Source organism: Ictalurus punctatus, chromosome 12, assembly GCF_001660625.3.
Source record: "Ictalurus punctatus breed USDA103 chromosome 12, Coco_2.0, whole genome shotgun sequence".
NCBI classification, from domain to species: Eukaryota; Metazoa; Chordata; class Actinopteri; order Siluriformes; family Ictaluridae; genus Ictalurus; species Ictalurus punctatus.
The window spans coordinates 11,306,634-11,332,282 of NC_030427.2; the positions used below are offsets into that span (position 1 = coordinate 11,306,634).

A 25,649-nucleotide genomic window follows, 5' to 3' on the forward strand; every position below is an offset into this window, starting at 1 on the left:
TATGATTTAAACAGAAATCAACATTACAGGATATGCACAGGAAATATTAAGCATTTAAGACCATAATAGTGTAAAAGTAATACTGTAAAGCTGATATTAATTCATTTTTCATTATGAATAATTCACAACTGTAGATGTTTGTGTTTCATCATAAATATGTCTATAGTTCTGTTTAAAAAAAACAAAAACTAAACAAGTTATTTTGGTTATATATTTCTTTATTGTGTTTTAAATATACATAAAATCCATTACACCAAAAAACAGTAGCACTCAATAGACTCGTTTTCTTTTTGTTTTTATGTAGCTATCTAGAATAACACAGAGGTCACACAGTCCTACATAGCTATTTAGGTTCATCTGCCAACTGTTTTATATAGATTCATATAATGTGTAATATTCCAAAATAAAATCATATTTTCAGAATGTGAATTCAGGGAAAACAAAACAACCTTCAATACAGAGAGAGAGGGGGCGAGAGATGTTCACGTAAATACAGGAGGGACAGAGAAGGACAATAGAGTTGTGTATACTTTTCACATCTTAAATGTTTTTAAAATAAAGTTTTATATTCAATTACAGATTTACATATATACTGTTATATGAAATGACATTGGAGCAAAGAATCAGTTCCTCCAGACACATTAAGCAAAAAAATATTTTCTGTCTGGAAAAAAAAAAATCAAACAGTGATTTCATTGTTATCTTGTAAATAAGCTCTACAAGCACAGACAACATGGATGATTTCGATAAATAGCTTCATTTTTACAGCCATGACTATTCACATATGCCTGTGTCATTTATTTTTAAAAAACGATAGCCAAGATGACCGATGCTGGAGAAGAATCTGAGTATGAATGCAGAATTGCAATCAAGATGCCAAGCTGCAGATGCTGATGTTAGTTAACATTGTAAAACTGAAATAATCGAGGTGTGGGTTTTTATCTGGCTACATGTTGAACCTAGTGAACTGTTTGTTTGTGGTTTTAACATGACCACAACCAACATGCCCTTGTTGACATCTCCTTATTAATATATATATCCATCCATCATCCATTTTCTCTACTACTTATCCTACAGGGTTGCAGGGAGTCTGGAGTCTATCCCAGGGAGCATGGGGCACAAGGCAGGGTACACCCTGGACAGGGTGTCAATCCATTGCAGGGCACAATTACATACACATTCATACACTACGGACACTTTGGACATGCCAATCAGCCTACTATGCAGGTCTTTGGACTGGGAGAGGAAACTGGAGTACCCGGAAAAAAACCCTGCAGCACAGGGAAAACATGCAAACACCATACACAAAGGGCTACAGCAGGAATCGAACCCCCGATACTGGAGGTGTGAGATGAAAGTGCTAACCACTGAACCATCGTGCACCCATATATGCCCCCTACTGTATGCAAGATGGACTGAATGACCCCACCCATCCTTGTGAGCTGCCTATTAAAGAAAAAGGGCAGAGCTGAATATCTCTGTTCTGCTAGAGCTAATTTCCAGGCTGAAAAATGTGAACATAGGAGAGTGAAACACAGAAACAAGCCATTTTCAACCAATCTATACCATAGAAGATTGGTCATCCATCCATTTTCTGTACCGCTTATCCTTCACAGGCGGGAATCAAACTGCCAACCTCGAGGTGTTCCAGTAACATGCTAACCAAGTTAGCAATGCAAATCACAAGTTTCTATTAGTGCACTCATTCTATTACATTATAGTTTGTATAGAAACAACTGACACAGGGAAGTCTTCTGTGAACTCTCCACATAAAAGTATTAAAAAACGTGTGTAATTGTTGATTTGAAGTGCTGATGTGCATTTTTTATTTTGAAGGAGTCTCAAGTGTCAAAGCTTTGTAACAGACCACTGTAATTTTGTATAGCTGTAAATGTAGGAATGTTGGAAGGTCGGCCACTTCTGGGAAGGGTCACTACCGTGCTGAATTTTTCCATTTGGACATAATGGCTCTCATTGTGGTTCTTTGGCGTCCCAGAGCCTCTGAAATAGCTTTGTACCCCATTCCCAGACTGATGTATTTCAATCACCTTCTTCCTGGAATTTCTTATAATTTTGGCATAGTGTGTTACTGGGTAAGACCTTTTAACCAACTTCATGCTGTTGAAAAAGTTCTATTTAAGTGTTGTTCTGATTGAACAGGGTTTGCAGTAATCAGACCTGGTTGCGTCTAGTCCAGCTAAACCACATAATGAATGCAGTTTCATAGATTTGGGGAATTAGTAACTACGGGGGCAAATACATTTTCACACAGGCCCAGTTGGTATTGGAAAACTTTTTTTCTTCATTAAATAACATTATCATTTAAAAACTGTATTTTTGTTTACTCAGGTTGCCTTTGTTTTATTTTCTGAAACAATTTAGTATGTAAAAAAGTACATACTTTTTCACAGCACTGTAGATGAGTTTTAAGTACTATTTAAGGTGCTGTGTTTTTTTTGTTTTTTTTTTCATTTTTAGAGATGTTTTGCTGCATCCAGATATAGCCATTTACTCCACCTATACAACATACAACAGTGGACCTAACTTTATTCTGCAAGCTAGTTAATAAGCTAGCTAGTTAGCATGCACGCTAGTTAGCAAACGTTCTTGCATACTAGCTAGGAAAACAGCTAATTAGCAATGACGGAAAAACAAGGGCTGTCGGATCAAGTGATGAAGTCGTGAAGCGAAGTCAACAAGGGCATGTTTTATAATAAATGAAACATGGAACACAGAGCTATTCTCCTTACAACCACCATTTTCATCCCATCATCACATAGAGACAAAGACTCACAGAGACATAGGGTAATCCTGACACCATAACGCACACACCTCATCTGCATGGTGCAAATGGAGGCACTGGGATCTGACGTGTGTTAGCGGCAGTGTTTTTTTTTTTTTTTTTCCATATGGTTTCCAATATTATTTGATCATTTCCATGACAATGTAGTGACATGACCGTTGTCTTGAGTGTCACAATGAGCTCGTAAAATGTGTAATATCCAGATTCTAAGACATATTTCCAATCATACATACACACACAGGTGAAGACACTCATAAGCACTGTCTTAAAATGCTATGAAATTATAAACGTTGCAGACTTTTTGGGGCACAAACTTATGTTCCAATTAGAAGGCAGATTTGTAGGTTGACAGCATTTTTGGACAATATTGGCATTTGGAGGACAGCTTCCCTTGAAGGTTCTTTACTTTCGCCAAAAAGGAGCATCATATTTATAGAATACTGTTCACATATGGACAAGATTCCATTTGAGGAACAATTATACTGGTTAAAGAACATGAATATTAGAAATATAATGCACTTCTGATTGTTATTCATAAAAGAGATCAAGTGACATAAGGGCAATGCAGTGAAGTGAATCCCTGCTGAAAAACCACTACAAACGAATTGTATTGGCTTTAAAACTGTAATGGTCTCTGTGGGTCTCTACTGGTAATCTGTTGCCTTCTATTGGTGGAAAATTATGTCTAGTGGATACCATTAAGGACCAATAATGGTAAATGTTTTAATGGTTAGCTGATGGTTTATAATGGCATTTGTAGTGGAAACCATTAGAGTTTCTGTTATGGCTTCTACAGTATTTTTCAGCCGGGTTGCTTTTCAGTGTGGCACATTTTGTACATATTACTAATGAAAAGCAGTACAGACTTTTTTTTAGTGCATTTCAAGTTTTTTTTTTTTTTTTTTTAAAGTGGGATTTCTAGTTCATACATATATTTACTTCTGACATAAATTCGGTTTTTCATGATTAAAAAACATCCGCTGATCTGCTGTTTTTCATTAGAGACCAAACAACATAAGAGAATGATGAACCATGAACAATTTGCTTTTCAGTGTGGCATGTTTTCTGCATGACACTAATTAAAAAAAGCAATGCAGACTGTGCATTGTATTTCCGTTTTTTTTTTTTTTTTTTTTTTTTTTAACCAGTGTGGTTCCTTTTCTGTCTTAAATGGAATCACACAGTGAAACTGCAATGCATCGGCATGAACTGCTATTAAAAGTGAATGATTTTCATTAATAAGCTCAAGCAATAAAGCTTTTGCTTTTCAGTGTGCCATGTTTTCTACATGTCACTAATGAAAATGTTGTTTGTGTATTGGATTTCTCATTTGTTTTAACCGGTGTGATTCCTTTTTTTGGCTTGGGTAAGGACTCTTCTCCATATTCACCTGACCACATGAAAATTTGGATTAGTTTAGAATTATTAGTTTAGAATTTGTGGATATTTCAAATGGTAAGCAAACTGCTTTTCTTGTAACTAACAGCTATGTTTCTGTTCAAATTTGTGCTTTTAAAATGGCAGAAGTAAATACAATTTAAAAAATCTCGCTAACATTCAGCTAGGTTACTGCATGAAGTTTGGCTTGCTAGTTAGCTACGTTATTTAGTGAACTGTTGTGCTGTGTTTAGCACCAGATAAATAGCTTCTGGTAGTTTAGGGTTTATCCTCACATACACCAAAAATAAACTAGTGAATCCACCGCAAATTCACTGGCTACCCTAAAAGTTATGACTTAAAAATGAATTCAAAGATTTATGACTAAAGGGTGACCCAAATGTGATGCTTCCTTTTTGGTTGAAATGCTATTTAAATACAATGGAACAGGTACCTGCCTCCAGAATGAAACAGCTATTCATGTCATATTTTATCTATATTCTTCAATATAAGATCCCAATCAATAGTGTAATTTGTTCAGCATAGGCTCCGTGGCTGTGCTTGCTTATTGGCAGAACATAATATGTCTATTTTAAGTAACCCCAAGGAGATGGTTTTGATTACTCAGCCAAGACACCAGACAAAATAATGGTTCAAGGCAAACCGGTATGATCACACTGTATAGCTCTTTAAAAAGCTAACCTCACTCCCTGCTTTTTTCATCACTCTTTCTTTCAAACCCTACAACTAAAGCCGTACACTCAAAATGACGACACTCAAAAAATCAAATAAAACTGTCTAGATGGCTGAAAACATTCTTAACTGGTCAAATGTGTGGTGCTGGCTGGAAACATTTCCTACATAACTCCACGCCACCTTGCAGAACTAACACAGCTCCACCTCCTGCCTTTCCTCCATATAGTTAGTACTCCTGACGCTGGTATCCTGCGGACCCGTCAAACATCCCTTCTCCATTGGGTTGCTGGTAGGAGCCTGTGCCTCCAGGGCTCTCGGGTTCGTCGCCGCTGGTGAAGGCGCTGTATGGAGCGGCGGCCGCATCCTGGCTCGGGTCGGTGTAGTCCTGCGAGAAAAGCGCCGAATCCGCCCCCAACTTAAAGCGCTGGAATGCCAGGAAGGACTGTCCTGCCTGGCCGCAGGGGATTTAGTTTGGAAGGGGTGGTGTTAAATGGAATGCCAGGTGTAGCAGAATAGGTTGTAAGCAAAAAATAAAAATAAAAAATCAAGTTTGTTGATAAAAAAAATGAAGATGGAATTGGGTTTAAATCATTGCATGACATGCATAATGACAAAGGATTTAAACCCATGATCCATTAAAGAAATTGAAGCAATAGTAGTGTAAATAAGTGCAAATCAAAGAAGGGTTTGGTGTAAGGATGTGAGAGGGAGAGAGAAAGAAAAGCGAGAGCATGATTAGTACAGTGCAGCAATTAATGCAGTACAACGTGAAGACGTAATTAAGTAAGAGTTACGTGTGTATTTTGGCAGATACGTATAAAACAAGACTTAACCTTGTTTATTTTAAGCAGAATTCAATTTAACCTCTAATGATTAAAAACGCAGCAGGATTTAATTTACAAAACCTGGCTGAATTGCTTTCATTTATTAAGCTGGAATACAAACAAATTTATTTATAAATCATTTGCAGGGGCAAAAAAAGGACAAAAAATACGGTATTCATGAAAATCCAGTTAGTTAAAAAAAGAGCTTCGGAGTTTAACTTTAAATTTACGTTTAAGGAGAATACATAAAGTGAACCTCAACTGATCAGCTTTAAATCATACTATATAACTGGTGTGTGTTACTGCAACTTTATATATGATTACACTGTCAGGTTTCAATCCCTTATTTATTTCAGTAACATTTACAAATTTAAAGAAACTGAGTCATGTAAATTTAATGACAATACCTGATGAAACATTACTGAGATCTAATGAAAACTGTCTGTAATCCTCTTTGTTCAGATGGGAAAATGGGATAATATCCTGTTTTTTCCATCCATTTTCCATAAGGCTTATCCTACACAGGGTTGAGGGGGAGCTTGGAGCCTATCCCAGGGAGATTGGGGCACAAGGCAAGGTACACCCTGGACGGGGGCCCAGCCCATCGCAAGGCACAACATCACACACACACATTCACACACTACTAATCAGCCTAAATTGTATGGCTTTGGACTGGCAGAGGAAGCTGGAGTACCTGGAGGAAACCCCTGAAGCACGGGGAGAACATGCAAACTCCCCAAATTGAAGTACTACACATTACTCACTTAAATGAAAGGACAGACTTGTACCAAAATAGTTCATAGTATAAAAATGTTTCATTTGACTAAATAAACTGTATTATAACTGTTGTTTCTACCCCGTTTTAACGAAAGCTATTTTTGGACAATAGACAGGCTGTAGATGCTGGTATCCACACCACTAGAGGGCCTGAACAAACAGGCTACAACATCTTCAGAAATAACGACCTTTCATTTCCTCAAAACTTCTTTGTTATCCATCACCAGATAAACCAATAAACTAACAAACAATAGTGAATAAACAAATGTTATGTGCACAACACATTCATTTTTTACATCCTCCTTAATAGCTTGGCACTTAGACGACTGAAAGCATAGAAGTAATTTCTGTGCGTGTGTTTGTGTTTGTGTGTGTGTGTGTGTGTGTGTGTGTGTGGGTGTGTGTTTGGGTGTGTAAGCCTGTGCAACTGTGTTGGCGTGTTAGACATAAGATTGCTGGGGCTGGGAAGGGAATAATTTGAGGTATTCCTCTTCAAAGTTCACAGATTGTAGCCTTTCCAAAGATAACCATGTAAGGGCTGCCTGAAACACACACACACCCAACAAACACATACGCACAGTGATGGAGAAAACATATGAGCAAAGGAACAAATGCTAAATATGGTGACCACAGCTCCATGACAGTTCCAGGAGACCAATAAGTTCCTCTCTGCAGTGAGTAGGAGTGTGATTAATGTTTCTCTGATGCAGTAAGTGAAGGTACAGACCCAAGTGAAGATGGAGAAGAAGGAGAAGGTGATAGCAGCGCGAGCAGCATCTGCGCCCTCCTTCAGTGGATTGTCCTCAGGTTTTGCCACCTGCCACTGGTTGGCCATAAAGCAGAAGCCCACAAACCAGACGAAGGACCAAAATGCTGGAATGAGTGAAACAGAGAGAGGAGAGAGAGAGACAGAGTTAACACATTAAGGACAAAATATTAAAGTGTCTTTAAAGCATCGCTACTTCTTAATGTAGATGGGTGTACAGAGTGGACGTTGTGTAGATGTAGATGGGTGTACAGAGTGGATATTGTGTAGATGTAGATGGGTGTACAGAGCGGATATAGTGTGTAGATGTAGATGGGTGTACAGAGCGGATATAATGTGTAGATGTAGATGGGTGTACAGAGCGGATATAATGTGTAGATGTAGATGGGTGTATGGAGTAGACATTGTGTAGATATAGATGGGTGTAGACAGTGGATATAGTGTGTAGATGTAGATAGGTGTACAGAGTGGATATAGTGTGTAGATGTAGATGGATGTACAGAGTGGATATAGTGTGTAGATGTAGATGGATGTACAGAGTGGATATAGTGTGTAGATGTAGATGGGTGTAGAGAGTAGACATTGTGTAGATGTATATGGGTGTACAGAGCGGATATGATGTGTACATGTAGATGGGTGTACAGAGCGGATATAATGTGTAGATGTAGATGGGTGTATGGAGTAGACATTGTGTAGATGTAGATGGGTGTACAGAGCGGATATAGTGTGTAGATGTAGATGGGTGTACAGAGTGGATATAGTGTGTAGATGTAGATGGGTGTACAGAGTGGATATTGTGTAGATGTAGATGGGTGTACAGAGCAGATATAATGTGTAGAAGTAGATGGGTGTACAGAGTGGATATAATGTGTAGATGTAGATGGGTGTATGGAGTAGACATTGTGTAGATGTAGATGGGTGTACAGAGTGGATATAGTGTGTAGATGTAGATGGGTGTACAGAGTGGATATAGTGTGTAGATGTAGATGGGTGTATAGAGTAGACATTGTGTAGATGTAGATGGGTGTACAGAGTGGATATTGTGTAGATGTAGATGGGTGTATAGAGTAGACATTGTGTAGATGTAGATGGGTGTACAGAGCGGATATAGTGTGTAGATGTAGATGGGTGTACAGAGTGGATATAGTGTGTAGATGTAGATGGGTGTATAGAGTAGACATTGTGTAGATGTAGATGGGTGTACAGAGTGGATATAGTGTGTAGATGTAGATGGGTGTACAGAGTAGACATTGTGTAGATGTAGATGGATGTACAGAGTGGATATAGTGTGTAGATGTAGATGGGTGTATAGAGTAGACATTGTGTAGATGTAGATGGGTGTACAGAGCGGATATTGTGTAGATGTAGATGGGTGTACAGAGTGGATATAGTGTGTAGATGTAGATGGGTGTACAGAGCGGATATAATGTGTAGATGTAGATGGGTGTACAGAGCGGATATAATGTGTAGATGTAGATGGGTGTATAGAGTAGACATTGTGTAGATGTAGATGGATGTACAGAGTGGATATAGTGTGTAGATGTAGATGGGTGTATAGAGTAGACATTGTGTAGATGTAGATGGATGTACAGAGTGGATATAGTGTGTAGATGTAGATGGGTGTATAGAGTAGACATTGTGTAGATGTAGATGGGTGTACAGAGCGGATATTGTGTAGATGTAGATGGGTGTACAGAGTGGATATAGTGTGTAGATGTAGATGGGTGTACAGAGCGGATATAATGTGTAGATGTAGATGGGTGTACAGAGCGGATATAATGTGTAGATGTAGATGGGTGTACAAAGTGGATATAGTGTGTAGATGTAGATGGGTGTATAGAGTAGACATTGTGTAGTTGTAGATGGTTGTACATGCATCTTTGCAAGCACGTGGCATATATATAATATAAATAAATAAAACAGGATGAAAAGATCGTAACTAGCCGTACCGCTTGCTTTAAAGATTTCCCTTCTGCCTTCATATCTATTCTGATTCTCTTCTCAATTTCATACTGATCCTTTACTGTGCTAGAATTTGTGTGTGTCTGTGATTGTTTTATGGATAACAATAAAGCTCAAACTGCCATTTTATGTGTGCATGTGTGTGTGTGTGCATTTGCAATGGCTCACAAAAAGCTCATAAAGGACCGCTGTCCTTTACTGTTTACTGCACACCGCCACAATATTTCACGCCTCTGCGTTCAGTGCGTCTTTATCCTCCACTAACAAGGGCACAAATTCAGGACAAATCCCACAAACATGTGCAGTAATGGATCATGGCCAGTTTGATTTAGGAAAGAGTGAAACAGTCGACAAACTATACCTTTTAGTTTAGTTTAGTTAGTTAGTTAGGGAAAGTGTTTTTGTTTTATTTTTTTTATTTAACCATAACAATATAACTACCAGTAATTCGGATATCCTTTTCTGTCAGATCATGACATAATGCTATACCCTCAGCTTCATTAAATGAGCATGGAGATGAACTTAATCCAGGACAGGAACTTCTCTCACCTGACACCCCGATGTCGGTGAGCACGGCTTTCTTGCGGCCCTTTATGCTGCTGATCTGAGGGAAGTACACATCCAGTGCCAGGAAGGCCATACAGGAAATGAAGGCCAGCGTGCCCATACCTACAGCGTAGTTACAGGCGTTCTGGTTCCGGTTGAAGACGCAGTACTCCACCACCTCATCCGGCCTGTTCACGTAGCCCTCATTAGCAATGCAGCCAAATATTACTAACGAGAAAAGCTGGGTGAGAGAGAGAGAGGGAGAGAGAGAGAGAGAGAGAGAGAGAGAGAGAGAACGAGATAAAGAGAAAGAGCATGGGTGTGTCAGTGTAATCGAATCCATAAGAGTTTTGTACTGATATTAAATCATGATAATAACAAACACATAATAATTTATTTATGCATCGTTCATCATTACTGTGCACCATATACAGATCAGTCCCTCCCGGACTGCAATTCGCAGAAATGAATGCAAAATCAAGCAAAGTCGGAGGAGCTTGCAATTTTTCTAAATTACTGCAGATTTTCCGCAGATTTGGACCCAGACGTGTCATGTGACGTCATCGCAACGCGCATTCAGTCAAAGCCCTCTTCGATTCACGTGCGTCCAACACGAGTACAACTAAAAGGTCTCATTTACCAACAAACATCACTGCGAAAGGCCGTGCAAAACTAGTTCGTGCAATTGCGATTTCGCCAATTCGAGTTGTTTTCCGCAAAAAAAAAAGCACAAAAAACTCCACAATTGCATCAAAAATTTTGAAAACAAGCTGCAGCAAAATCAAGTATTTTTGGCTACAACAGTCACACAAAAAAGTCAGAGAAATCCTGTACGGGCTGACAGATCAAAATTTATTTACATATAATCGCGTGCTAGCTGTCAGCTTGGATTTTAAGAATTTTTAAGGATTAAGAAAAGATTTAGCTCTTATATCAGGGAGGGAACTAATCAGCTCAGCAAGTAACGCTTTCTAAAAAGTTACCCATGCTAAAATATTAAATTTAATCATAAAAATGAACTTCGGCAATGTTAGCTACAATTTGAGCTCATATTTACATACGTATATTTGATCAAATATTCCACAATGAGATTTTTCATGCAGCTCACTTCTACCTATCAGAATTATGACATCACGAAGGATGCATTCAATAAAGGAATAAAACACAATTGTGCATGGTGTTATGGTATAATATTCAATGGTAGTGTGATGTGGCTCGGGGTCACCACACAGAAGTTTATTATTTTCCAATAACAGCATGACATCCTGTCATGTGTTATTCTTCTTACACCACAACAATTTGTCTACAATAATAATAATAATAATAAAAATTATTAAAGAAATAGGCATCCTGATATTTATCTGTTTGTAATTCCATTTAATTCCATTTAATGTTATGGAATGTCCTCGAAAAAAGGTTAGTTACTGTTCTCACTTACATTAGGGGCTACACACAGTCCCTTACCAGCCTGTCTGTTTTCCATCTCTAAGAAGATAATAAGACAAAAAGAAAAACAAGGCAGCTGAGAAACCACAAAGCCAGCCATCTTACAAACTTACAAAGTGCTGACATTGGAGACCAAAAAAAAGAAGCTAAATAAACATCTCACAGAACCCTTCACAACTTTATTAACAACTACACAGTCCCTGTGGTCTGTTACTATAGAAACAATAAAGTTTCTACAATACAAATATTGCAATTATTTCCTTCTTCACTATATTACATGCTTTAGTTTTTATGCACAACTTGAAAAAGACAGCCCTAAAACACATTTGAACCCTTTCTCATAGTACGCAGTAGGGCTGGCTAAAAAATATCGATTCTCCGATTTTAATCGAGCTTCAATTTAACCAAACGATTCGTAATGCTCGTGCTTTACTCGAGAGGATGTGAATGTTATCTGTAGTTCGCCTCTCGTCCTGAAGAGGTCGCCATCTTTTATGGTTTGGAATTTTGAAAATGGTTTTATTTCTTAAACATGTTTTAATGAATTTCAGTGTTGCACATTTGCAATGTTTTTTTTTTTTTTTTACAGTAATGTGCAGTGTGTAGTTTGTGTGCATTGTATGCACATGGTTATGATTTCTTGTTACAATGTTTGTTACTCAAAGTAAAAGTAAAAAATAATTAAACATAATTGTGTGGGCCCTATTGTTAATGTAAATGTGTATTTCAGTAATATAGCTAAGTAGGAGGGTTTCAATTACCAGCATTTATATTAAAACATGCATTCCATGTCTGTAAAACTAACATTTTAAATGATATTGATAACTAATCGATCTTGAAGCAAATCGAAATCGAATCAAAACCATATAAATAAGAATCGAATCGCCAAATTGCTCGCAATTTGGCAGCCCTAGTACGCAGCCTTCCATTTTACCAGCAAAATGGAAATCGACTTATAGGACTCTTTCAATCAAATGAAACAAATGAATTATTTTATTGCTGCAAGTCTGTTATAAGATGAGTCAGGACACGGTTGGGTTTCTGTGTGTAGAGTATCGTGACTCTGTGTTTGGCTGCTGGTGAGCAGGGCAAAGGGAAAGGGGAGGGGTTTGAGCCCCCCGATGAGCAAACAATTCACACATCTCAACAATAACACTGGTACAGAGATAAAAGAGACAGCATAACTAAAGCTTTTTTGATAATAAAACACTGTATACAACTACCACAATCAAGTTATAACATATAAACCTGGTAGGCTAGGTAAAAAAAAATACTTTTAGAGAAACTGCAAATTCTTAAAGCCTTGAGTGTCTACTTTCATATGGGTCATGAATCACTACAGTAGAGTGTGACATCTCAAATAAATACAATGCTGAAGACAAGCACCCCCACAACAGGTGGAAATTCCATTTTTTGGCCTCTGGTCGAGAGTGTTGATGCTATTCTCTAAACATACTCAAAGAATCACTTCCTTAAAATGCTGTGGAATAAAATGAGTAAAACATGAACCTGTGAAACTACAAGGTTTTGGGGAGAATTTCTCCATTTCCAAAGCAGGTGGTGCTTATTTTAGAAGAACAGATGGGTTCGGGGTGATAAACGGATACACAGAAGAGTTACTGATGGAGCAGAAAGCGTGACCACAACCCTCGCTTCCTCTTTTTAGCTTAAATTGAATAAGCGAGGTCGTCAGGACTCAGAACGGAAGAGGCTCGTTTTGCATTATTTGATCTGGACAGTGATGAATTCTCCTGTGCCTCCTGTGTTACTGTGGAGTAGGAACATAAATGATGCTGAACAGGAGTTATCTTTCACTCTTTAACTTTCCTAAGTTGGAAAAAAAAAAGAATTTTCTTTGCTTTGTGTTTTATTTTCCCCCATAGTGCTGAAGTTGTAAAAGTTTCAGAAGTTAATCACTGGACCCACTGCCTATGGGGAAGCATTTTGTTTCGCCTGAGGCAAAGATTACTGTTTTAGTGTGCATGTGTGTGGGTGTGTGTATTGCGCCCTAGGCATTTGTTTGCCAACAGTGGCAGGGATGTGTGTGTGTGTGTGGTGATCAGAGAGAGAGCGGTGGGTGCGTCTGGTGGGTGCCGTGGTTGCACAGCTGGCTGTTGACTGCTACTCTGATATTAAAGGACAGCTTATTGTGGAGTGACAGAAAGAATGATCACTGTCTATCTCAGTATTCATCTCTGTCTCTCTCTCTTCCTCTTTGTCTTTCTCTGATTATCAGTCCTTACTGTCCCTAACACCCACACGCACACATTAGCCCTGTTTCAACTAGTATGCCGCGTAAAGCTCATAACTTGGAATTTAAGACCTCTGACTACAAAGAAAAAAGTTTTTCCTACTCAGAAAAAGAAATTCCTACTCAGGAAGGTGTCCTGAATTCCAAGTTCGGAAAACAATGACATGTCAACATGGCCGCTCATGCAAGTCAACGGTCAACGAAACACCACTTCACTACTATTTACTTGAGATCAGTCAGCATAGACATATAAATTAATTAAATATACAGTTGCAATCAAAATTATTCAACCCCCATTGCAAATCTTTCAGACTTTCATCTGTTTGCAATGAACAAATCAAACAAAAGCAATTGAAATAGTTCAACACAACGAATGCTTCAAGTGGTTTCCCCAAATTCAACTGAAAATGCAACTTATAATGATTTCTCCAGTCTCGAAATTATTCAACCCCTTCATGGCAAGCGTCTTTAGTACTTAGTAGAGCACTCTTTTGCTGTCATGACCTGCTGCAAATGAGATGCAGAGCTTCTGGCAGAGTTCCTGAGGAATCTTAGACCATTCCTCATGAGCAATGGCCTCCAGTTCAGTAATATTCTTGGGTTTGTGTGCTGCAACCGCCTTCGTCAAATCCCACCAGAGATTTTCTATGGGGTTTAAGTCAGGTGACTGTGATGGCCTTCCAGGGCTTCTTCTACAACCAAGCCTTGGTAGAATTTGAGGTATGCTTGGGATCATTGTCCTGTTGGAAGGTCCAACGACACCCAAGCTTCAACTTCCTCACAGACGGCATGATGTTTTCTACTCGGATGTCCTGATACTTCAACAAATCCATCTTGCCTTCCACATGCTACAGGTTTCCGGTGCCAGAGGATGCAAAACAGCCCCAGAGCATCACCACCATTTATTTTTACCATTTACCATGCTTGACTGTGGACAGAGTGTTCTTTTCTTTTTCTTCTTCCTCCAGACATACCGCTGAGCCATCATGCTGAAAAGTTCCAGTTTTGTTTCATCGCTCCACAGAACAGAATCCCAAAACTTCTGTGGCTTATTTATATGATTTTCAGCCACCTTTTCTTGTGCTTTTGGGTCAGTAGCGGTGTACATCTTGGTGCCTTTGTGCCTGTTACCAAGTCTTGCTGCGGGTCTTTTGCAGTCACTTGATGGTTTTTCACAACCTGCCTTCTCAGAAATCTGGTTGCAGCCGTTGATAGCTTCCTTTTTCTGCCTCGTCCAGGTATTTCATACATTTTATACCCCTAGCCAGTTCAGGTATTTCATGTGTTCCAGATCAAGCACACTTGGTGCAACTAATGAAGCCCTTGATTAGATACATCAGGTGTGCGTGAGACAACACCCGTTTTGCATATTTGTGCTGTTGTGAGGAATTCTACTCAAGGGGTTGAATAATTTGGAAACTGGAGAACTCATTATAAGTTGCATTTTCAGTTGAATTTGGGGGGAGACCACTTGAAGTTGTGTTGAACTATTTCAATAGCTTTTGTTTGATTTGTTCATTGCAAACAGCTGAAAGTCTGTACATTTTTACAATAAACCTGATTTGCAGTGGGGGCTGAATAATTTTGATTGCAACTGTATAATATTGACCACACCGTTTTGAGAACTGTACATCATAAACTCATTATCAGTCATTTTAGCTGGTGTACATTTTTTTCTCCACTTTGTAGCTCAAAAAATGATGAGTGCTCCTGAGTTAAGTCGAATGCAGCATTAAGCCGGGGATGACAAACGGATGGTTGGATGAATTTAATAAACAGGATGAATAAAGAACAACTCAGACATAATCTCTAATCTCATTATGACGCTAATACTCTTTTATTTTATCCTCCATCTTAATATAATGTAAACCCCAATATTAAACCAGGAATGGATCTGTATTAAAAATCCATGGGATAATAAATATCCTGCATGTGATATATGACAATATTGGCTTATGGACATTTCTGTTAAATGCCACACTGCAGTGCGAGTATTCAATTAAATTATTAAGGTACTTGCTAGAATATATTTCCAATATTTTTGTTATTAGGATCACTCTTACTCTTCAGTAGATTATAAAACCAGTAATGAAATACTGTTTTCTCTTTTAAAACCTTTTTTAAATTATTATAATTTTTTTATTTTGTCGCACCTTTGGAACAGACAGCAACCTTTTCTTTCTTTCTTTCTCTCTTTCTTGTTCAAACGATTCAAATGTATGAAAATCTTGAGATTTGAAAAAAGTAAAAGAGCAGTTTAGCTGCATGAGTCAATGTTCATGTGTGTGTGTGTGTGTGTGTGTTTATGTGTGTGTGTGTGTGTAGAAATCGTATAAATGTAAAATCAATTACTTGTTTGAACTGCCTCTACAAAAAGCTCTGTAAATACCTCCTCACAACCCAAAATATTCAAACTGAAACCTTGTAATAACAGCAAATTCTGCTTGCCTGACCATAGGTAAAAAATGTTATGCTAGCTGCGTAACAAGCTACAGCAGTGTACTTTCACATAACCAATCCCGTTACTGCTGGAGTAGCGTATTTAAAATTTAGCTGGCTGATATCAAAAAAAATTCTAACACTGTCAATGTGAAGGAACAGATCAATTCTCAAAACTGAAAAGAAAAAAAAAACACTGTGTAGTTTGCTGTACCCACTTTCTTGCTCACAATGTTGCTGTCTCTTTGCCCTCGACCTGTCTATCCTCCTCTATTCACTGTCAAGTTAGTACACGCCGTCCTCCATGCACACACACACACGCACACATACACACACACACACACACACACACGCACACACACACCACACTCCTGTGTCTGTATCTCTGAGCTCAAATGTTTCTACATTGTATGGTCAAATGCTGTATAACATTACTGGCCCTGTAAGATCAGCAAAGTCAGTTTGAAACATTTAGACAATCTGCTTCATTCAGTCATTGTGACAGTCTGACCCATGCTGTGGGATGAATACGAGAATAAATAGAGCATAACATCTGAAACCTGATGGTGAACCGGACACTTTTATGTGACCTCTTCTCTCCTACCTCCTGACCTTTACTGGAGCGTTGTTCAGCCAGCTAGCTAAATTGTAACTAGCTTAAATTAGTCAGATTAATTTGACTAGCAGTCCTGTAGGGGGGAATTTATTTATTGTGTACACATATTTTGGCTCCACTTATCCCCATAGAGAGAAGCGCCACTGCAAATCAATACAAAGTTCTTCTGACTGATTCCCTTTATACTATGATGCAATATTTCTATCCTGATGGGCGTGGTCTCTTCCAGGATGGCCCTGCCCCCATCCGCAGCTAACTGGATCCGATTGATGAGAATGAAAACCATGCTATGGCTTTCACATTCACCAAATCTCAACCCAATTGCACACCTATGGGAGATTTTGGAACAGTGTGTAAGACCATGAGAGGCATTGTTCACAAACTCACATGCCTACTTTACGAACATCTAGGGGATTAAAAGTGACATTCATTAGATGTCAGAGCCAAAACTTTGAATGTTTTTTCCCACAATGTTTAGTGATTTCATGTACAACGATGTTAAACACACTGACAAAATTTCCGCTGTCATCGTGACTGTTGTCATGGACCGTATCTCAAACATTCATACATTCAAATGTATTCAACAATGCAGAAGATCCAGACCTTTTGGTAAGTTTATAGGCTACATGAGTGGTTTTTGAAATTCAACCACTAATCTTAATAACTTAGTGTTAGTACTCAATAACTGTGTAGAATAGTATACGAGTATGCGATTTGACACCCAAGGCTAGTTTTTTAGTCAGTTGCGGACACCCTGTCACATGATACTACAGTATAGCATCTCCACTGTTTATGTTCGTATTGCACCAGCTTTAGTTTCTGTGCAAAAGATGTGCACAAGGATATGTGTAGCAGTCATCATGTGTACAAGTGTGCGCAGTTTAAAACAAGTATAATCAATGCCAAGGTGCATCTAAGCTGTTCTGATGACACTTTATGTTGGTTTTTTCTTTTAATTAGTCATTAATCTTGGGCTTGTAGTGAAGGACATTTGTATCATACATCTTGTAGGGCTGGAAATGTTGTGTACTACGCTGCAATTTTTATTACCTTTACAATAATTGCTGAAGTACACTGGATTTATCATATATGCGTATACATGGTGAGACGAAAACATAGCTGCTGTCACTGCAAAATTTGTCGCACTGTGTCCTAGCTGTGAAGGAACAATCTGTTTCTTTGCAGTCAGTCTAAGAGTCAAGATAACACACACTCTCTACTTGTACAGGCATCTCTCTCTCTCTCTCTCTCTCTCTCTCTCTCTCTCATTTCCCCTGTCAACCATTTCTGATTTTCCGGTCCATACCCCCCCTGCATGATAAGTCTGTCTACGGGGCGATGATCCCATTGCGGCACAGAAGAATTATGGGATAGCATGTGCGTCAGCAGTGTTGCGCCTGTGGCTGTGTCAACATGTTGCCATGGCAACACACAGGCCTTGTAATGATGGGGCTGAGAAGCAGACTGTTTGTGTGTTTGTCTATGTGACTGACTGACTTGTGTTCTGGTTTTGCTACAAAAGATGTAAAACGACACACACCGATCTTAACCAGAACGGCATCTTAAACCTCCTGGGAACATGGTTCCAAATGTTAGAGAATCTTTATGATGTCAATATGTCGTTAAATAAGCATTTACCAGAAATATATACCCCTAAATGCTATTGAATTATATGTAAAAGCTTCGAAAAGTCCTGTTTTCTGCATGATCACAGCTTTGTGGGCATGTCACATGGCATACTGACTGACAGCAGTGTCTCTAAAGCAACGTAAACAACTCCTGAAGTGCTAGAAAAGCGTGTAGGAATGACAGTGCAGTGCTTCCACATTACTTGTTTTTACGTAAGTGGTCAGTGGCGAGGCTCACGATAAGCAGCAAAATAACATAATGAGAGGTTTGTGTTCAATTACTAACTGCTACTTCTGTCCTTTGCTAGTTTTAAAACGCTACACTCATCAACAGAACATCATATCACAACGTGTTGAAGCAGTACATGTCTCATTAACTCATTTAACTGTTACACAATGTTGACTGGCTTACTGGTGCGTTTTGCTCGTAAGGCTTGTCAACATTAGATTATTAGATCAGATTTTTCAGTTTACAATACTGTCAGACTAATACTAATAATACCGTTAGTACAGTGAGAAAAAACACAAGATAAGGACTTTAAAAAAAAAAAATACTGTAATAAAGTGCTAATTTAAGTGCTTAGTGAAAAGGTAGGTCTTATGTCTTCATTTGAAGACAGCAAGCTGTTGAAGTCTCAGCTGTTTGGATAGCCAGAGGATGTTTGTTCCATCCTTCGAAGTGCCAAGACAGAGAAGAGCTTTGATGCATATCTTCCTTGTACACTGAGAGATGGTGGGTCCAACCGAGCAGTGCTAGAGGCACAGAGGGACTGTGAGGTGTGTGAAGGCAAGAAGGACAGTTGGTGGCTCATGGGTACGCCAAGGTTGCGTGCACTGACAGATGGTGAGAATCCTGAGAATTTGGAACAACTGGAACTGGCCACAATAATAGAAGCTATAGATAATCAGATAGCTCATTTCAAATGATATTTTGGAAGAAAATATTCAAATGATATTTTGGAAGAAGACTTGATGTCACCCCTACCAAATTGAGGCTCACACAGAACTCCATACATCCATCTTCTATACCGCTTTATCCTTTTCAGGGTCACCTGGAGCCTATCCCAGGGAGCATCGGGCACAAGGCGGGGTACACCCTGGACAGGGTGCCAATCCATCGCAGGGCACAATCACATACACACTCACACACCCATTCATACACTACGGACACTGGAGTACCAGAGTACCCGGAGGAAACCCCCGCAGCACGGGGAGAACATGCAAACACCGCACACACAGGGCCATGATGGGAATCGAACCCCCAACCCTAGAGGTGTGAAGCGAACGTGCTAACCACTAAGCCACTGTGCACCCCTTCAAATTCAGAACTCATTAAACAACAGTAAAACACTAATTATGAAGATACAAAATACTGTAATCTGACCAGGATCTTATTTCAAAATATTAGTTTTAGTTCTAATTTAGCTACATAAATCTAACACAATGCTAATTAAAGCTAAGGACGACAGAACATTTTTTTGGTATTTTTTGTGCTATTGTTTATAGGTATAACCTTATTAGAACTATTCTCCACTCTAATACATGGTACTGTTTCTATAATTATTATTTGTTACAAAACACAAATATCAAGGAGAAATTAAAAACACACATGGCCACACATGGTCTGGGTCTTAGGGGGAAAATGCACATAAGCTGTTTGTTTTGCTGTGTCCTGTGATCATCCTGTCCAATCACAGAGACATCAGACGAGGTATCTTTCGCCCAGTGCGTCCCACTTTTTTTGAATGGCAGTCATCCATGGTCCGCCTGTCATCCACTGGTTTACCCACACAAGTTGGATGCTTACTCTGAAGGTGACGTTCAAGTTTGGAAGGCTTCATTGACTCGCTGGCCAAAACCTCACCACACTCAGCATACTGTGGTTTTTCGTCCACTGTAACATTAAAGCCTTACTTCGTATAGTCCGGTTTGTACATGCGAACGTTGATGCAGCAGGATCTGAATCGACTACGTGCTTTTGTTTAAAGCAAGTATGCATTTTTCCAGACAATGAATCGTGTTCAGACTAGCACAGTGCATGGAGTTAGCACATACGTAAGATCAACGCTATGTAAAGACGTCTATGATTGGACAGCTAATAAATTACGTCAGCCTTTTACTTACAGTTGTTTACGTAAACCTTGAGAAATTAAAACGATTCTCCGCAAAAGGTCACTGTTGCCGTAAACATTGCAAATATACAGTTCTAACTGGCAATTTGTACTCAGAAAAGATCTTGCAACTCAGCAGACAATGACCCATGATGCATTTTTGAGCCGCGACCCAGTGGTTGAGAAACACTGGCACAGTTGAATCACAGAGTTCATAAGAACCAACAAAATAATGCGGGATGACCTTCGAACAGAAAGTTCCACGGTTCACAAGTAGGGCTTTAATGCATTTTGACTTATTATGTAAGGAATAGAAAACATGACAGAGCATGCTGTTGTAGGAAAGAAATCAGTGATGGGACGGCCAACAAAGAACGATACATCATAATTTTTATCCGAGTACAGTACAGTTACATTTAAGGCTGTGAAAATCCACAAAACAAATGAGTTCCTCTTATCTCTTACATTATAGCAGCTATAAACAGTAGTTCCCTCAGTATAATTTAGGCATTCCCTTTTTTGGTTATCAATTAGCTGGATCCAAGAGGCCAAAACTATTAAGACAAAAAAAAAAAATGCAGAATTATTTAGAAAAAGAAATCCCATCATGACCTTTTAGGGGTTCAGTAGAAATGATATCAAGCTGTGCTATGTAAAAAAAATTTAGTAAATTTTCTAATCCAGAAAATCAGTTTACAAATCAATTACGTTTGTGACGTATATTATTATTGACTATCGTAAGTCATCATTTTTTTCATAAAAACTACATTGGAAAGTCAGTGTAGCACTGTTTTTATGGAAGCGTATTAGCTAATGCAGACTCACAGCTCCAGTGCAAAAGTAAGCACGCAAATGTCAGCAAACATAACATTTTGGTGATTGATTACAGCTAGGGTATACCTTTATCTCTGCTTAGGGGCTGCTCTTGGGTGGGAACAGCTTCCTGAAGTGAAGTTCTGACAGAAGACTTTTAGCTTGTGTCTACAAAAGCCCTAAAAGGCCATGCATTATTATTATTTTTTCTTTCTTGTTTTCTCAAGATCTCGACATAACGAAAGTTGTTTTCTCTTGACCATGACTTAATTTTTGTGGGTACTCGACATAAGTACATGTTTTTATTGTTTTGGAGGCAGCAAAAGCTTTTCGCAGTCCCTCAGGATCATGGATGAACAAATTTGTTTTTACTTTGATCAGGGACTCACTCAAGCTATATTAGCTCTATATGAAAAAGCGGTCAGTGATTGACATCTTCCACATTAGCGTCTGACACTTGAGAAAGAAACACCTCTCTCTGAGATAAAGTCCATGTCTACAGCGGGGAATTATTACATTTATGATGGCGATGGCGAAGACGCCAACGTGCATGCAAACACCAGTCTCGTTCACAAGGCGCAAGATTTTGTGATAAAATTATGTCGCGATCATGAGAAAACAAGAAAGAAAAAGCTAATAACACACGGCCTCCTAGGGCTTCCGTACGTGTCTTCGTATTGAACTCTGTGAATCAGTTGTTGGTCATGTCGTGAAAAATTATGCCTAGGGTTTCACTTTGAGAATATTTGCAGTGCTTTCATTTCATATCACACTTTTCACACCAGTGAAAATTGCTAAGACCGATTTTTGTACCAGCTGTTTCACTTCCTCATCTTTTTGCCTCTGTTACTGTTCTAGAAGTGAAAAGAAAAAAGTATTACCGAAGCCACAGTTTGTAGCAGTTTCAACATTTCACTAATGTTTCACTAAAGCCTAAGCATTCTGACACATATCATGTATTGTGAAAAATTCTTCAATGATCGTAATATGTTTGTACCATGACACTAGTGAAACTGGAGCACATGTTCTCGCCTCAGGCATGTAAATGCAGTGAAAAGAACACGCGCACTCTGGTCATAAGATGTCGATTTTATGTGCGTTAGGTTAAACAGAGTAAGAAATCAGTACAGCCTCAGGACTCCTAAGATCATACGGGTAAACATACAGTATGCAGTATGTAGCATATATACAGTACATTACATTGCTATTGCTCGTGTTCATTAGCAGCTTAGTCGTGACCTGACCTTGGGTTTTAATGGTGGCAGAAGTTGTAATAAACCTGTTTCTCAGGTTGTGAACGTATTACCGCTTTAATTTCATAAATTAGCTTTATGTTGTGGCCAAAAATGCTTGATCTTGCTGTGACTTTTTTCTGAATTTTTTTTTGTGTGCTTTTTTGCAGAAAAGTGTTTGAAATCGCAATTGCACAAAATTGTTTTGCACGGCCTTTCGCAGTGATGCTTGTTGGTAAATGAGATGCTTTAGCTGTACTCATGTTCGACGCATTTGAATCAAAGGGGGCTTTCACTGAATGCGCATTATTTGTCATATCAGAGAAGGAACTCTGAACTACAGTTCCCAGCAGCCACTGCACCTCACTGCACCTGAATCAAGTTCATGTTAACAAGCACTCATGTGTATATTAGTTACAGTTTGCACTGCACTCCTCGTCTTACGTTTGTTTTTCTCTGCCGTCGGGATAATGGTCTTTGCTTAATGTTTATTATTTGCCTTAGTTTTTGCCACAAGTTCTATAGTTACGGTTTTGTGTTTTCAATTAAAATCTAGTCTGCACTTGCAAACTGTGACACTTTGCCCAAATCTGCGGTCATTTAGACAAATTGCAAGCTCCTCCAAATATTGCGGATTTTCCTTGATTTTGCGTTAATTTCTGCGATTATAAAATCGCCAAATCCTGGAGGGACTGAGAAATAGTGTTAAGAACTGTTAAGAAAGAGTTACTGTTACGCACCAAAATTGATTATTCTCCGCAAACAGCATGACCCGAAGAGCATTATCCCTCTCATACCAACACAACAATTTGCCAACGATTACAATTTTTATTGATTTAAAAACGACACGTCAAATTTTTTATCCATTTCTCCACATCTTGAGACCATGATTTTAAGGCAATACACTGTATACTTCAATTAATATGTAATCATTCTCTCTGTCTCTGGTATACAGACACTCCTAGACATGATTTCATCACAAGGACCCAGAATAAGTCGAGAAAACAAATCAGATATCTATAACACACCAGTTATAATAGTATATTACAGCATAGTATAGTATAATACTATACCAGTTTTAGTTACAACTCCTTGTGTCTTCACTCATCAGCCATATTATAAGGTACACCTAACATATAGGTTCACTTGCTGTTAATAAACATCTTAAAGCGGACTATTATGGATTTTTGTGGAACTCAGTGCAATAGTACACCAAGGATTGTAAGAAAAATAAACAGATTAGGATGAAGAGTCTAGACTGGGGCTGATTTCTTTCCAGCCCAGACTGTAGATCTATGCAGCCTGTCAGTGACAGTCAAGTCAGGTGATTACGATTACACTGAGTGAAACTCCCAATAGATTTGATCTTCATTTGGGCTGATGTTTTTCAGAGTCAAAAATTCTTTTGGAGGAGAAACTACAAGTAGATAGATAGACAGACAGAAAGATACATAAAAATTCATCAACCTTGATCCATGATTTTAAAGCACACCTATTATGGTTTTGAAACGTGAATAATTTTGTTTCATACAATAGATTTACATGCATCCAAGATCAAAGAACACTTTAATGTGCTCATAATTTAAACTGCAGCGTAACCTTTTTTTCCCCTCCAGTGTCACAAACGACTCATTAAATGATCCATTCTAAAGGACTCATTCTAAACTCCTGCATTCAATGACGATACTCTGTTCTGATTGGTCAGATGTCCAAGTCTGTTGTAATTGGTCTACTGCTGTCAGCGTGTTTCAAAAAGGAAACGCCCACTACCATAACGATTTTCAGCTCTGTCTGTCAGCAAGCAGCCGATGAAGACCAGAGGCGGGGCTTTTTGTTACAAAGATACGTAGGCTAGTACAGGAAGTAAAGTCTGGAATCACTAACGACTCGTTTCAGCTGTTCAGAATCTTTGATTTTTGAAACTTTGCAGACTTTTTACATTCACAAACAGCTCTATAGCACACTACATGAAAGGTAATATTAGAAAAACCACAATAGGTGCACTTTAATGATTGAAATTTTAACTGCTAAAAACTTTTTTAAAACTAGCTTTTATTATTTGCCTTACGTTTACTGGCACTTTACTTTCTCATTGGTTACAAATTTTATGTTTGATATTCAGCAGTATCACAGCATGAAAGGGGTGAAGGCTATCACCAGCAAACCGCATCATTTCAAACTTCTGCTCCTGCTGCATCATGCGGTGGTGTAACACCAACTTCATGAGCTCACAGGTGCCGATGATAGGCAAGTGCTGCTGTGCCTGGAGGAAGTGTGTTGCCGATCCCTCCTTGAAAGCCTGAACAGTTTTGCTCTTTTGGACTCTTGTGGGCCATTTTCGGGATTCAAACTTGCACTCTCCGGACCAAAAGCCTTTACTGTTGACCACACAAGACCACCTAGCTGTAATAGTCTGCCCCACACATCACTCTTATTGCAGCACTGATTTTGACCTATTGACTTGTAATAGATTTTAGCTTTTGTGTGTGACATGATCGAATGAGTGGTGCTGGGACAAGCATATCAGGCGCAGCAGCATTGTACTGTATGTAGTTACTGCACACTTCAAATGTCACTGCTGAAATCCAGTGACGTGCATAAGGATCATTTATGAAGAAAGAAAACAACATATTTATCTCCAAACTTCAGTAGTCTCTACAGTCTAAAAGAATAAAAACACTAGCGCTGAAGCATCATCATTTGCCTCAGCTGTTGATTTCCCTCCCTTTGGACACAATTAGGCTGCTGTACAGTGCCATGGTGAAGTCCTATAAGTGGGTGAAGTGTGTGTTCAAGTGTGTTATCCTGAATGAAACATGACCGACACGCACGAGACAGGATATCAAAGAATCCTCCTCGCATCATGGCCAAAACGTACACGTTGACCGCGAGATGCTGTCATTCTGCACGCGCTCTGATCAAAACAGCATCCATCCTTCAGAGAAAAGCAGCCTATAATAATACAGAACAAGTCACCTTGACAGGCTTCGTGAATGCACTAATGTTTTAATACAATCAAGCACCAGGCTACTAAGGCACGCGATGCGTAAACATTGCGAGTGCCGAGCGCGCGACTTCCTTCACGCGCCGGCCATCAGCATGATTTTGAATTAAGAAAAAAAAAAAAAAAAAACAACGGGTGGAAATTGTTAATAAAAGCACTCACCCAAGATACCATGCGGAGGACGGTGTGAGGCTGCTGGAGGAACGTGAGGGGGTCGAAGGCTCCTCCGGCCCTGCCCGCTCCGTACGCCGTGCCCTCCATCTTCCCCGCGACAGAGATGGACTCGGAAAAAAAGAAAAAGAAAAAGAAGGATGATTGCACTCGTACTCGCGTGAACGCGCAGGCGCGCCTTCCAGCG

General features: G+C 39.0%; 1 protein-coding gene across 2 annotated transcripts; it reads right to left on the reverse strand.

Moving 5' to 3' along the window:
• Positions 1-208: 208 nt before the first annotated feature.
• LOC108273352 (synaptogyrin-1) lies at positions 209-25,646 on the reverse strand. 2 transcript variants are annotated; one of them, XM_017482522.3, is made up of 4 exons: positions 25,454-25,646; positions 9,755-9,992; positions 7,205-7,350; positions 209-5,327 (listed from the first exon to the last, which is right to left on the reverse strand). In XM_017482522.3, the coding sequence occupies exons 1-4, from the start codon at positions 25,550-25,552 to the stop codon at positions 5,103-5,105; spliced, it is 708 nt and encodes a 235-aa protein (XP_017338011.1). In that variant the 5' UTR covers positions 25,553-25,646; the 3' UTR covers positions 209-5,102. The 2 variants fall into 2 exon arrangements, with proteins under 2 accessions (XP_017338011.1, XP_017338012.1); XM_017482523.3 differs by lacking the exon at positions 209-5,327 and adding an exon at positions 6,836-7,019 and having other exon boundaries at positions 25,454-25,634.
• Positions 25,647-25,649: the final 3 nt, after the last annotated feature.